Source organism: Terrapene carolina, unplaced genomic scaffold (assembly GCF_002925995.2).
Source record: "Terrapene carolina triunguis isolate 2854851 unplaced genomic scaffold, T_m_triunguis-2.0 Scaffold85, whole genome shotgun sequence".
Lineage (NCBI taxonomy): Eukaryota > Metazoa > Chordata > Testudines > Emydidae > Terrapene > Terrapene triunguis.
Window position 1 is genome coordinate 13,038,232 of NW_020664436.1, and position 14,698 is coordinate 13,052,929.

Genomic DNA, 14,698 nt, shown 5'->3' on the forward strand with positions numbered 1-14,698 from the left:
GGCATATTTCTTAATGCCTAATACTCAGAAGAGGGTTTCTCATGTAAAACAGTTGATTTCTTTGAAGCACACAATTGTTTTGCTTATGTCTTTGTTTCTGTGCAGGCATTACCAATTATATCAGTACAGCTTTGGGAAGGGGGATTTATTTCTTTACTTGTACTCCAGCTAGCTTGCTAAGAAAACACAGCAGAAAGCACATATTGTAGGCTTACTCATGTATAAAACATGGCATGTTCACCTTTTCCTGACCCTGATCCACAGCCTGTTAACCATCAAAGTCTTTTTCCTTTCAAATTTTGATTATGATGCCACTTTAGTTTTTTACAAAATAGAGCATTGTTAATTTTGATCAATGAAAGGATACATTCCTCCTCCTGAAAATAGGCCTCAGCTATCTGTAAAGGAAAAAGAAAAAGAAAATAATGTTTAACATCATGATTCTCTGATTCTTTATTATAGTCATGCATGTATAATATTATCTTAATTTTTAAGAGTTCATATTTCATTTGTATAAATTTGCTCCATGTTAAAACTAGACATAAAAATTCTTATTCCAGGAAAGGTTTTTTAAAAGGAAAATCAAATAATTTTAAAAACAAAAAACCCCACCCACTATATTCATTTTAAGACAAATAGATATCTTTTAAAAGTTACACTTTCCAGATGAATATTTGGTCTTTGAGATTACGTGAGTAAATTGACAAGACCATACAAGTAGCAAATATAACGCCTTTTTCTTATATTCACGGAAACTGATAAGCCCAAATGTTACTTGGGTCCTAGATCTGTTAAACCAATAGGCTTTTATGCTTAAGTGATTATACAACAAAGAGCTTTATTAAGGCAGTCTAGATGGTGCCCATTTTTACTTACATGCAGGGGATGAGAGTATGAATTCTCTTATCAGATTTTACTTCCTCAGGTCTGCAGGAAGTAAAATCATTGAGGAGAGGGAATTCTTGAGTAATGCTACAGCACAGTCTGCTAAAAGGTGAAATGGGGAACACTCTTTCTGAAGGGCCAGTGACCTCACTTATCAGGCAAGAGCAATCTTTGGACAGAGAACTTTAAAAGGTGTGTGTGGGGGGGGGAATGCAGACTGTCACAGACCACAGATATAACTACTCGCCTCTTTATGTCCCTTTCACAGCACTGCGAACTCCAAGCATTTGAAAATCATGAGTTGGGCCTCAAAAAAATCTCAAGATTTAAAAAACAAAAGGTCTTTTTTATTTGTCTTCTAGTTTTTGAGTTTATAGATTACAGTTTGGTTACATTTTCAAGCTTTTTTCTACAACTACACAGGCCAGAAACTTTTTTTTTTTTTTTTAAATGAAAGCTGAAATTGTCATGTAAATCACAGGATTTCAGAACCTGGGGCTTTAAGAAAAGTATCAACTACTGTCAGACTTGTGATAAAATTGTTTTCTGTACAATTGCAGGTACCACGTACTTTCACTTCAGGTTCTCTCTCCCAGCCTCTTAGCTAGGCTGCTCCTCTGCATCAGTCTACAAGGTGGAAGAGCATCTAGCCATCTTTCCTCAATTCACTAAGCCCAGGGTCTTGATAGCCAAAAAACCCTTCAACATGACAGCAGGCACAAAATGAAGCCAGATGGCAGCTCTATGACCTGCATTATAGATTTTATGAGGTAGAACCAACTTAAGGCTTTTCCCCTTTTAATGACATTGCTGTAACAGAATGGGTTAAACATGACCTTTAAGTGACAGCTCTGCCAAAGGAAAACAATGAGAAACACAGAGAGACAGCATTTAAAGACTGTTCTACCAGATCTAGGCTGACCTAACCCATGTGTGTCATAACAAACAAAAAGCTATCCGGCAGATAGATACAGGAGGCTAGTGAACTTTCCCTGTTCCATATAGAATCTATAGTACCATTTCAGTTTAATTTGGAAATCAAAACATAGCCAAGGACAGGTGCAGGTAAAAATTATGTAAGGAAGGAAGTCTCATTATTTGAAGTAATATTTCAGAAGATCATATAAAAATGTTTAAGACAGGTTAGAATAGTCTGTTGGAGAGACATGGGCTCAAAATAAGCGGAGGAAAAACAGAGTATATAGTATGTAATTTCAATAATGTGAACAATGAAGAACTATCCTTGAAACTAGAGGGAGAGACAATACTGAAAATACAAAGTTTCAAGTATCTGGTTTCCAGAATCAAGGAAAATGTGGAAATGGAGGATGAAATGAGAGCTACAATAATAAAAGCGTGGCTCAAATGGGGAGAGATAAGTGGTGTAGTATGTGACAGGAAGATACCAGTAAGATTAAAAGGGAAAGTCTATAAAACCATGGTCCGTTTGGTTTTACTGTCTGGTGCTAAGTGTTAGGCAACAAAGAAGAAACATGAGCAAATAATCTTTTCCACAGAAATGCAACTGTTGATGTCGATGAATGGCATAAGTAAGAAAGACCACATGAGGAATGTGTATGTTAGAGATATACTCAAATTAACACCCATAAACAAAAAATGAGGGAGTGCAGGCTCAGATGGTTTGGTCATGTAAAGCACGGTACTGAGACAAAGTCCACCAAGAAAAAAAAGACTGATAAGTCAACCCAAGAAGGAGTGGGGGGATGTCATAAAGGAAGACAGGTCAGTATATAATATGATAGAGGATATGGCATTGAACAGAGTACTTTGGAGGGAGAGGACTCATAGAGCAGACCACATTTCATGGGATTAATGCAAGAAAGAAGAAAAAGAAGAGGTTAGATTAACCTCTAATCCTTGAAACTCAACCAGCCTATAACCTGAGGCTAAATACCAGAGTGATGGCCATCATCTCGGCCAATACACTGGGGACTAAAGTGGAGATTTCCAGAGCTAAAAGCATGAGGTGCTATAGCTACAGCTAAAGAGCTAAGACTTCCCAGCTGGGGGCACAAACAACGCATATCTTCTGTAGTTTGACACAGAAGGGGATCTATAATACTCACCAGTGAGTTACCATGAGAAACTTTCCATATCAAAACATGGACATGGAAATAAATAAAACCAAGATACAGTATCAATATAGTGTTCACAAAACTGAGTAATTTTTTAAATGCAGAGTTCACTAAAATGGGTATGTTACTGATTATGGACTTTCAATTGGTACAGGAAAACCAGAAGTGCAAGTATTTAGCAGCAGCAGAACTCCCAGACAAATAGCCTGAATGGCATAGTAGGATAGGTGTAGAACATAGCAAGTATTTCTGTGTTCACCAAGTAAAGGGATCCATTTGTTTGGTATTACCAAGAGGACTAATCTCTTGCATTTAAAATTGTAGAGATGCCATTCTGTTACAGTCTATGTAACTAGCCAGGAGGACTCAAGGCATCTCCTCAAATACACCAAACTATTAGATTTCTCAGAGGATGGGTGTATTTCCAGGCTGGGGCTGAGAGAGATGTTCTGGTTCTGAGCTGGTGGTTTGGAGTTTTATGGAGATGACCAGAGCTAATTCCAACAGCAATGGAAACTAGACTAATGGAATCAGATGGTGCAGAAAAGCCAACATTTATTCACTGAAATGTGCCTTTCCTTCCCATGCTCCCTCATTGCAAACACAGCTTCTCAGTTTGAGACAGTAAGGTATTAACTGTACTTGTGAGAGACAGGCAAAGTGTGCACAAGACCTGTGCAAAATTTCCTGTAGAGCTCTGGAATAAAAAGGAGTTTTGTTTAACAAGGTGAAGCATATACAGCTCAGAAATAAAAACATCACTTAGCAATTATACAGAACTTTACAATTTCAAAAGCCTTAATCTTCAAATACATTGAGGGTTTGCATTATTCCTATTTGACAACCGGCATAGTATGGCTAAGGCAAAAATTTTAAGAAGAGCCCACATGTTGTTGATGCTTCGACATTTGAGCGCCCAATTTGAGAAATGCAGCATCTGATATGCAATTGACTTCTACTGGAGCAATGGGTGATTATTACCTCTGAACATTTCGGAGTGTCTCAATTAGTGGGCGCGGTCAAAAATGTGCTTGAATTGCTTGCCCAAGGTACAAAGCAAGTCAGTGGCAGAGCTTGGGTTACAAATTGGGTGTTCCTGGTGCTCAGTCCTACTAGACTATTTCGAGCCAACATCTCCAAAGGGGAATTGACAGATGAATTCTAAGACTCATATTTTTGTATATCCTGGCTGCTGCCTGGAATGGTAGTTCCAGAAATTCCTGGAACAACTCAAGGAGCGTTTATATTTTTTGTCTTGTAATGACAGAAACAAAAATTATGTGCACGCTCCTAGAAATCTGAAAAGCATGTGCTGCGGTTAAACATCAAAGGATAATTTTCTACTTAATTAAACTTAATCCTTATGTGACAAACTGGGACTGTTCTTACTGTGGTCTTTGAATGCTGACAGGGGAGTGTGGCTAGGATGCTCTGCATTGGGGGATGGGAGACTGGCCGAGGGAGGATACCTGAGCATGTAACATGAGAACCCAGGAAGGGGTTAGAGGCCAGGTGGCACCTTTGCCCGGGAAACTGAACAAAGGCTAGAGAAAGAGTTCAGAGCTGGCTGGTGACATGGCTGGGAGGCAGATGGGGCTCTGACCTCCCAAGGGGGCTGTGGTGCCCTGGGACCCCAAGATGGACCTAACTGAGGGGGTCCTGTTGTCTGTGCCTGCAAGACCTGTCTTGGACTGTATTCCTGTCGTCTAAATAAACCTTCTGCTTTACTGGCTGGCTGAGAGTCATAGTGAATCGCAGGAAGCCGGGGGTGCAGGGCCTTGTGTCCCCCCACACTCCATGACACCTTATTACACGCTCCAGTATACTGATGCCTGGAAAACAATTATTGTGAGCTTTTTATTATACCATTCTGAATTTTAATGCTGTAGTGATCCTTTAATACAGCAGTTGGTTTTAAATTGCACTTGTTCATATGAAATAAAAAGTGATTAAAATTAATTCTATACTGGATGAACAGTTGTGAGACGTCAAGGCTCATCATATTAGAAAATGATAGAAACACACTACATATACAAGTTATTGGCAAGCTATGTTAGTAAATCTCAATCAGGCCCTTCATGACAGATTAATCCATTCCACAGAAGATGATACTCTAATTAGTGCTCATTTCACAAGAAAATAACAAGCTTTGTTCTCCAACAATTTCATTTTTTCCAGCTTAATAAAAATATACTATGGCCAACATAGGGCTTGTTTCATTTTTCTCAGGAAGGAAGGTTGATCTTGTGGTAAGAACACATGGCTGGGAGTCAGGAAACAGATTCTATTCTCAGTTCTGCCAGAGGCTTCCTGCATGACTTTGAAAGAATCTGCCTCTTTGTACCTCAGTTGCCTCATGTGTAGAACAACTAGAATTTACCTGCTTCCCATACTCACAGAGGAGTTGTGAGGATAAATTCATTAATATATGTAAAATACTTTGAAATCTCTGCACTATTTACGATGCCTACTTTATATGGTGTTGATATTCACGAGCCAGCACAAAACATAGACTCTGTTTCAGGCAAGAGACTAAATTAGTGCTAACAAAGTTTCACATACATAATTAATGCAAGGAAACAGAAACTTTTCACTAAAGCACCATTTTTAAAAAATAGAAAAGTCCACTGCTAATGTAAACTGCCAGTAAAATATTTATTTTTTAATATACAATATATTTATGGAATCTGACGCCTATTTTATTTATTACTCATTTTGGTCATTTATATCACTGACAACAAGAGGCAATGCAGCAGCAAAGGAACCACTATGCTGCAGAAATCAGCTGAAGAACAGTTTCAAATGAGAACACAGATACTCAGTTTTCAACAATGATGGCAAAAGAATAAGTCCATCAAGTAGCATTGTCAGACACCATAAGAAAAAGGAAGCTAAAGTGATCCCCTCAAAATACATCCTTCTGGTCAATATTTAGAGCCATCATTCAGCAAAACAACACTGTTGAACTGTGTATTATAGTGCAAAAGATCCTAGCCACATATCTATGCTACATTATCGTCACACTCCCAGTCACCCTTTGCAGGGGAGCAAAGCACTAGCCCGTTGAACATAAGAATGGCCATACTGGGTCAGACCAAAGGTCCATCCAGCCCAGTATCCTGTCTGCCGACAGTGGCCAATGGCAGGTGCTCCAGAGGGAGTGAACCTAACAGGTAATGATCAAGTGATCTCTCTCCTGCCATCCATCTCCACCCTCTGACAAACAGAGGCTAGGGACACCATTCCTTACCCATCCTGGCTAATAGCCATTAATGGACTTAACCTCCATGAATTTATATAGTTCTCTTTTAAACCCTACTATAGTCCTAGCCTTCACAACCTCCTCGGGCAAGGAGTTCCACAGGTTGACTGTGTGCTGTGTGAAGAACTTCCTTTTGTTTGTTTTAAACCTGCTGCCCATTAATTTCATTTGGTGGCCCCTAGTTCTTATATTATGGGAACGAGTAAATAACGTTTCCTTATTCACTTTCTCTACACCACTCATGATTGTATATACCTCTATCATATCCCCCATTAGTCTCCTCTTTCCAAGCTGAAAAGTCCTAGCCTCTTTAATCTCTCCTCATATGGGACCCATTCCAAACCCCTAATCATTTTAGTTGCCCTTTTCTGAACTTTTTCTAATGCCAGTATATCTTTTTTGAGATGGAGACCACATCTGTACACAGTATTCAAGATGTGGGTGTATCATGGATTTATATAAGGGCAATAAGCTATTCTCTGTCTTATTCTCTATCCCCTTTTTAATGATTTCTAACATCCTGTTTGCTTTTTTGACTGCCGATGCACACTGCATGGTCCTCTTCAGAGAACTATCCACGATGACTCCAAGATCTCTTTCCAGATTAGTTGGAGCTAAATTAGCCCCCATCATATTGTATGTATAGTTGAGGGTATTTTTTCCAATGTGCATTACTTTACATTTATCCACATTACATTTCATTTGTCATTTTGTTGCCCAATCACTTAGTTTTGTGAGATCTTTTTGAACTTCTTCAGTGTCTGCTTTGGTCTTAACTATCTTGAGCAGTTTAGTATCGTCTGCAAACTTTGCCACCTCACTGTTTACCTCTTTCACCAGATCATTTATGAATAAGTTGAATAGGATTGGTCCTAGGACTGACCCTTGGGGAACACCACTAGTTACCCGTCTCCATTCTGAAAATTTACCATTTATTCCTACCCTTTGTTCCCTGTCTTTTAACCAGTTCTCAATCCATGAAAGGATCTTCCCTCTTATCCCATGACAACTTAATTTATGTAAGAGCCTTTGGTGAGGGACCTTGTGAAAGGCTTTCTGGAAATCTAAGTACACTATGTCCACTGGATCCCCCTTGTCCACATGTTTGCTGACCCCTTCAAAGAACTCTAATAGATTAGTAAGACATGATTTCCCTTTACAGAAACCATGTTAACTTTTGCCCAACAATTTATGTTCTTCTATGTGTCTGACCATTTTATTCTTTACTATTGTTTCAACTAATTTGCCCAGTACTGACATTAGACTTACCGGTCTGTAATTGCCGGGATCACCTCTAGACCCCTTTTTAAATATTGGCATTACATTAGCTATCTTCCAGTCATTGGGTAAAGAAGCTGATTTAAAGGACCAGTTACAAACCATAGTCAATAGTTCTGCAATTTCACATTTGAGTTCTTTCAGAACTCTTGGGTGAATGCCATCTGGTCCCGGTGACTTGTTACTGTTAAGTTTATCAATTAATTCCAAAACGTCCTCTAATGACACTTCAATCTGTGACAATTCCTCAGATCTGTCACCTACGAAGGATGGCTCAGGTTTGGGAATCTCCCTAACATCCTCAGCCGTGAAGACTGAAGCAAAGAATTCATTTAGTTTCTCTGCAATTACTTTATCGTCTTTAAGTGCTCCTTTTTTATCTTGATCGTCCAGGGGCCCCACTGGTTGTTTAGCAGGCTTCCTGCTTCTGATGTACTTAAACATTTTGTTATTACCTTTTGAGTTTTTGGCGAGCTGTTCTTCAAACTCCTTTTGGGCTTTCATTACATTTTTACACTTAATTTGGCAGTGTTTATGCTCCTTTCTAATTACCTCACTAGGATTTGACGTCCACTTTTTAAAAGATGCCTTTTTATCCCTCATTGCTTCTTTTACATGGCAAAAATAAACAGCTGAACATTAATTCTCACTTATTTTTCAAATCCACAGCTATGCATCTTACAACACTGCCTATTCTCTTGGCCTGATGTAGAGCTAAGATAGTGATTGCACTATGACAGGTTACATGGAAGAAGAATCATCAGCACATATTAATGGGATAAAAACCACCTTCAACTGAGTAAGAGTGATCCTTACCATCCATACATTAAGTTAACGCTGGAAACAAAAGTCTGCAATAAGAGTATTTCCAGATTAAAATGCTATTTAGAGAACCAATCTATTATTACTTATACCAATATCTACAACCTTTAAGTGATTTTAAAGAGATGTGTCCCCCCTAAACTGTATGTATTCAACTCTGGGATAGGGCTGCCAACTTTCTAACTGCACAAAACCGAAACCCTTGCCCTGTCCCCAATCCCACTCCTTCTCCAAGGCCTCGCCCCCTCTCACTCCATCCCCCCCCCCACTCACTTTCACCAGGCTGGGACAGGGGCTTGGGGTGCAGGAAAGGATGAGGGCTCCGAGGTGGGGCCAGAAATGAGGGGTTCAGGGTGCAGGAGCGGGCTCAAGGCTGGGGTAGAGGGGAGGGCTCTGGATGGGGGGGTGGGCTCTGGGATGAGGCCAGGGATGCGGGAGGGAGTTTGGGTGCGGGAGGGAGCTCAGGACTGGGGAAGGAGGTTGGGGTACAGGAGGAGGTGTGGGGTGCAGGCTCCAGGAGGGGACTCAGGGCTGCGGCAGGGTGTTGGGGGAGTGAGGGTGGCGGTGAAGGGTGCAGGCTCTGGGAGGGAGTTAGGTGTGGGAGAGGCTTCCAACCTGGGGCAAGGGGTTGGGATGCAGGAAGGGGTGTGGAGTCTGGGAAGGAGTTAGGGTGCAGGAGGGGGTTCTGACCTGGGGCAGGGGTTCGGGCTCTAGCCAGAACCAGCTGGTCAGAAGCGCAGCGGGGCTAAGACAGGCTCCCTGCCTGCCCTGGCTCTGTTCGGCTCCCGGAAGCGGCCAGAATGTCCAGCTCCTAGGCGGAGGAGCCAGGGGGCTCTGTGTACTGCCCAGGCCCGCAGGCACCGCCCCCGCAGCTCCCAGCCAACGGGAGCTGCCGAGCCGGTGCTCAGGGCAAGGGAAGCGCGCAGAACCCCTGTGGCCGCCCCTGCACCTAGGAGCCGGCCATGCCGGCCACTTCTGGGAGCTGCACGGAGCCAGGGCAGGCAGGGAGCCTGCCTTTCTCCGCTGCACTGTCAACTGGACTTTTAGCGGCCCGATCAGCAGTGCTGACCAGAGCCACCAGGGTCCCTTTTCGACAGGGTGTTCTGGTCAAAAACTGGATGTCTAGCAACCCTACTCTGGGACCATATCTATAAAAAAGGGTGTGGTTTAACATAACTATACTAGGATTTTAACACAAGGCAATTTGCAGTTTTAACATGTACTAGATAGTGAAGGAAAACCTCCCCCTTAGGGTTTTCTTTAACCACAACACATCTTAAAACTACAAATTGACTTGTCTACAGTAGGACTTTAGCATGTGTTACCTAAAACATGTTAAAGTATTTTTTTTTCTAGAGAAGACAAGTTCTAGGACAAAAAAATAGTATAAAAATATAATCACATGTAACAACATGCTGATACACGGGATACCTGATGGAGACATAGAGGGAGTATCCTTGAGTCCATCTGCTCAAACTCTTCTCGAAGCATGGAAAAAAGGAACTGCAAAGTCTGTTTTTGTTGCTTTTGCTGATAGTTCACATTTGTCTCATCAGCATCTTCATCATGAACTGAGTCTGTAGCTTTAAGGAGAGCATTCTCTTTCTTGAGTGCTGTGGTGTCCACTGAAGGCACTTCTTTAAATGGAAACAAATACCTAGATTAGGATGCAAGTATTACTAGGAAACTGAAAACAAAGCTGCTGGTCTTGTTAAAGTCAGGTGTAACAGATGGACTGACACTGATGCAGGACTCTATCTGAGAAACACTAAGGGTACGTCTATACTTACTCGCTGGTTCGGCGGCAAGCAATCGATCTTCTGGGATCGATTTATCGCGTCTTGTCTAGACGCGATAAATCAATCCCGGAGGTGCTTGCCGTCGACGCCGGTAATCCTGCTCCGCGAGAGGAGTAGGCAGAGTCGATGGGGGAGCCTGCCTGCTGCGTGTGGACCCGCGGTAAGTACCTCTAAGTTCGAACTAAGATACTTCGACTTCAGCTACGTTATTCACGTAGCTGAAGTTGCGTATCTTAGTTCGAACTGGGGGCTTACTGTGGACCAGCGCTAACACACTTCATGCATTTTTTTATAGCTGTAAGTAAAGAGGTGCTGTGGTCCAATTAGGAAAAATATTGAACCAGTTAAAACTGTTCTGCATAATTCAGAAAGAGATTAGTGGCCTGGGTGACTTCATATAATGAAGGCTGTGACAATTTCTACAGTAATCCTGATTTTGATCCCTTTGAACATTTTTTAAAACTTCCTTTTGAAATGTATCAGGTGTGGCCTTGGGCCAAAGAGGCACTTTTGTTGCTGGAAGTTTGAGATTAATTAATTTTGGAGACATGGAACTTACAAGACTTCTAACTTTTTGGTAGGCTCATCGCTCAAAAATGGCTTAGTTTAAAAACTTCAAAGTTGTTTTGAACATTAGCCTTCATAAACAACAGGACTACTTTTACTATGGCTGAAGGCATTTCTCCCCCCTCCCCCATTTTAAAGGGCCCCTTCTGAAACTCTGGGAGCTATGTGAAGGACTCTGCAGATGTGACTTCCCTGAGAGGTTTTGGGAAAGTTAAGAGCAATATGTAATTGCAGAGCTTGTAAATTCAGTTTGATAAATAGCTATGATTATTTAAGCATTAAGAAGTTATTCACAGTGCATAAACAGCATTTATGAACTCTGCAGGTGCGATGGCAGGACTTGTAAGAGAGACAGATACGGTTCCCTCACACAAATTTCATCAGCACTGCATTTCACTTATGTTCAATTCCCTGCTAAACTAGGAAGGAAACAGAGCAGAGATCTCCTGGTTCCCTATTTTAATATCTCACCTCATCATTCACTGGACCTGGGCGTCTTTAGGTTCCACAGAAATCTTTAGGAATCTGGTATTCAGCAAGCTCAATTGTACATTTTTAATAGCTAAAAACTTTGTTTATGGCCCACTCGTTGAAATAAATTATATAAATAAATAAGCCAGCCAGGTGCAAATTTGAGTGTAGCTTAAGCCTTAGCAAGGCAACCAATTCCTCAGATATTCTAACCATGTTCTAAATTTGAAGTTTAAGTTCTGCAATTTTTGAGCTATTAAGTTTTTACAGTGTATGTGTCGAATTTAGTTTGGAAAAAAATATGAACAAGAGGATGTATTTTCTGTATAATTTATCAAATGCTCCCATGAGTAGGAAAGCTCATATGAACTGCACCAAGCGGTGTATTATCTCAAGTGTATCATGCAATGTCATTTTACAACATTTGGTTACAATTGTGCCAGGGTTAATCTTTTAAAAATGCTACAAAATAACTCCATAAGGATAATTCTAGAGTTCTTCCTTTGTAAATTTATGTTCCATTAGACCTCACTTTTAAGCAGCTGACACCTCACGAATCACCATTGCTATTGCACTGAAATTATGGAGGCTCATCAAATGCAATCTGACTATTAATACCCATCAGGATTTCAGTTCCCTCACTTATAAGTTGCATCATCTCCTTAATCAGTATATCCTGCTTAAACTCAGTATTGCTGAGCGACAATCCTCTGCCAACGGAATAGGAAGAGAACCTACAAGAGATTCTGGAGGCAAAGCACATGTCTGAGTTTGAAGATCTGCATTGGACGGGGCCAGCTCTGGCTTTTTTGCCGCCCCAAGCAAAAAACGCCGGGCCGGCCAGGGCAGCAAAGGCGGGGGGGGGAGAGAGAGGGGAGGAGGAAAACAAACCTGCCCCCGGCCGGAGCGGCAAAGGGGGGTGGGAAACAAACCTGCCTCCGGCCGGAGCGGCAGGGGGGGGGGAAACAAACTGGCCGGCCGGAGCAGTGAAGGAAAGAAAAAACAAAAAACCTGCGGGGCGGCGGAAGCGTGGGTGCAGGGGGACTCCCGGCCCTGCAGACCCCGGGCAGCGGAGTGCGCACCCCGGCTAGCGGGGGAGAGAGAGAAGGGGGGCCCCCAGGGCTTCCTTAAGTGGGGCGCTGCCACGCGGCCCCTCCGTGCGCACCGCCTGCCGGGAAGGCTCCGCGCCACTCCGGTCGGCAGGCAGGGAAGGACGCGGGCTGTCCTGCCGGGCTTGCTGCAGGGTGCTCCCGTCCTCCACGCTGCCGCCCCCTACAGGGCAGCGGGAGCAGCAAACCAAAAAGAAAAAATCTGGAGGGGCGGCCAAAGCGGTGAAGCGCAAAAAAAAAAGAAAAGAAAAGGATTAGATGGAATGCCGCCCCTTGGAATCTGCCGCCCCAAGCACAAGCTTGCTCCACTGGTGCCTGGAGCCAGCCCTGGCATTGGATAATTCATGCAAAAGTCTCTAATGCAGCAATCCTAGTGGTCACTTGTTTGCCATTCTAAGAGCCTCATTCCAGGGATAGTTTACTGTGAACATATACAAAAACATTACAATCAAATTTTTATAATATTTTGTGCTTCTAGAAGCAACGTTCAGAGACTCTTAAACCAGTGTACAAAAGGCAGATATGATTTCCATTTTACAACTGGGAAAACTCAGTCACACAACGAGAGACGAACTTCCCTAAAGTCATGCAGCACGTCAGTGGTAGAGTCCCAATGAAAACACAGGCGCCTTACTCCCACTGCACTGCTCTAAGCACCAGCCCAAGACGAGAGATGGATAGTGTGATGGTGGAAGTCAAATTTCAGTTTTCTTGGACAACATAATAGCAATGTTTAAAAATAACACACCCATTTGACTTGTCACCTTTGTTTTTAGGGAAATAGGAAGGGAGATTGACTCAGACCTGAACATCAGTGCTTTAGAAGAGGTTAGTTCTTTAAAAGCTTCCCCCCCAACCCGGGCTTGAAAACCTATTCCATACGTATGAGTCAAGATCAACTTGCCCGTGATTTCTTAACAGGAGGGGGGAAAAAAATGTACAACATGCTTCCTATGTCCTTTCCCCTTGACAACTCCCCTTTCAATTTTTATAGAGCCTTCTCTTCCTCTCTCCATGCTGTGTATCCACTTGGTAGCTTGGTTTCCTACTATGTTTCCACTGCTCTTATGTGTAGAGGGAAACTCAGGTAGTAGGAACAATGACAAAAATACAAAAAGCTAATTGGATTGTTTTCAGTGTGATAAAAAAGAAGAAGAAATTACATTTTATTCAAGCATTTCCCTCTATTTTTTGCAGCAGAACCAGAGCATGAAACTGACTAAAACAAGGGGCATAACTGGGGTGAAAAGTAAATTAAAATTTCAATTTTTGGTTTTCATTTTTCATAATCTAAGGTGTTATCAGTAAAAGACAAGGATTTTGTTTTCAAGCCTCTGATTTTTAAACCTGACAATGTTTCTAATCCTTTGTGGAGTTTTGCCACTTTTGCAGCTAAACAGCTCATTCGTCCGTATAGTGGCATTCTATGCCTCTATAGTTCTTTCAGCGAATTTGGTACATTTAAGCTTTCTCTACAAAGCTTTCTCTGTTTTTGCCTGGTAACATTGCTATTTTATTATGAATATCCTGTTTTACTGCTATTTATTACGCATATCCTGGGTTTTGGAGTCATTTTGTAATAACTGACTGCATACAGCCTTTAAAGAGAATATGAATGAAAGGGCCAATTTTGCTCCATTGTAGTCAGTGGATGTTTTGCACTCTATGGGTCTATCAAGAGCAAGTGTGAGACTTGTGAAAGCAGAAGACGGTCTTTTTGGGGACTGGCCCATGCCTATACACTATTCCTAAAAAGATTTGAGAATGGCTGTAAACTTTAACTGCCTTCTGGACAAAAGGAAAAAGCTATAAGCTTCACCACTAGTTTTCTCATAATGATTTTACTATGATAAATATTATTAATATCAATAGAGAAATATAAAAATAAAACCCTCTTTCAGTGTAGAGAAAGGAGGAGAGCACTGAAGAGTGAGACTATGTTTAGTTTACCTGCTGGAATAATGTAATTTTGTAAGGCACTCAGTACTACGGCATTGAGTCCGGGAGAAAAGCCTAGATCATAGGCTTTTTTTACCTGGAGGCCTTTCTTTATGGCAAAATGCAAGGGGTGGCCCCCGAACAATAGGGGGGAGGGAATTTTTTTCTGGTATAATAGGAGGCCACAACATAGAACTACTGGGCTAGATAGACTAAACAGGGAGAATTCAAACGGAGCCAGATCAGGCCGTAAGTCAGGCCTGCACAACATGCGGCCCCCGTGGGCTCACTGTGCGGCCCGCAGGGGGTGAGTAGGTGGGCTCACTGTGCGGCCCGCGGGGGGTGAGTAGGCAAGCGGCGGGTGAGGGAGGGGGGCTGAGGAGGCAAGTGGGCAGACAATGGCGGGGGGGCAGGTGAGGCAGCAGGGGCGGGACTGAGGAGGTGAGCGGGCGGGCAGTGGCGGGGGGTGAG

At 42.3% G+C, this 14,698-nt stretch overlaps 1 protein-coding gene across 1 annotated transcript in view; it reads right to left on the bottom strand.

Moving 5' to 3' along the window:
* CNST (consortin, connexin sorting protein) overlaps positions 1–14,698 on the bottom strand; it is an 86,558-nt gene that overhangs the window by 38,617 nt on the left and 33,243 nt on the right. The window contains exons 5-6 of the mRNA XM_024210280.2: positions 9,775–9,980; positions 368–398 (exon numbers count right to left, since the gene is read on the bottom strand). Coding sequence (XP_024066048.1) covers positions 368–398; positions 9,775–9,980 — 237 coding nt within the window. The remainder of the gene's footprint in view (positions 1–367; positions 399–9,774; positions 9,981–14,698) is intronic.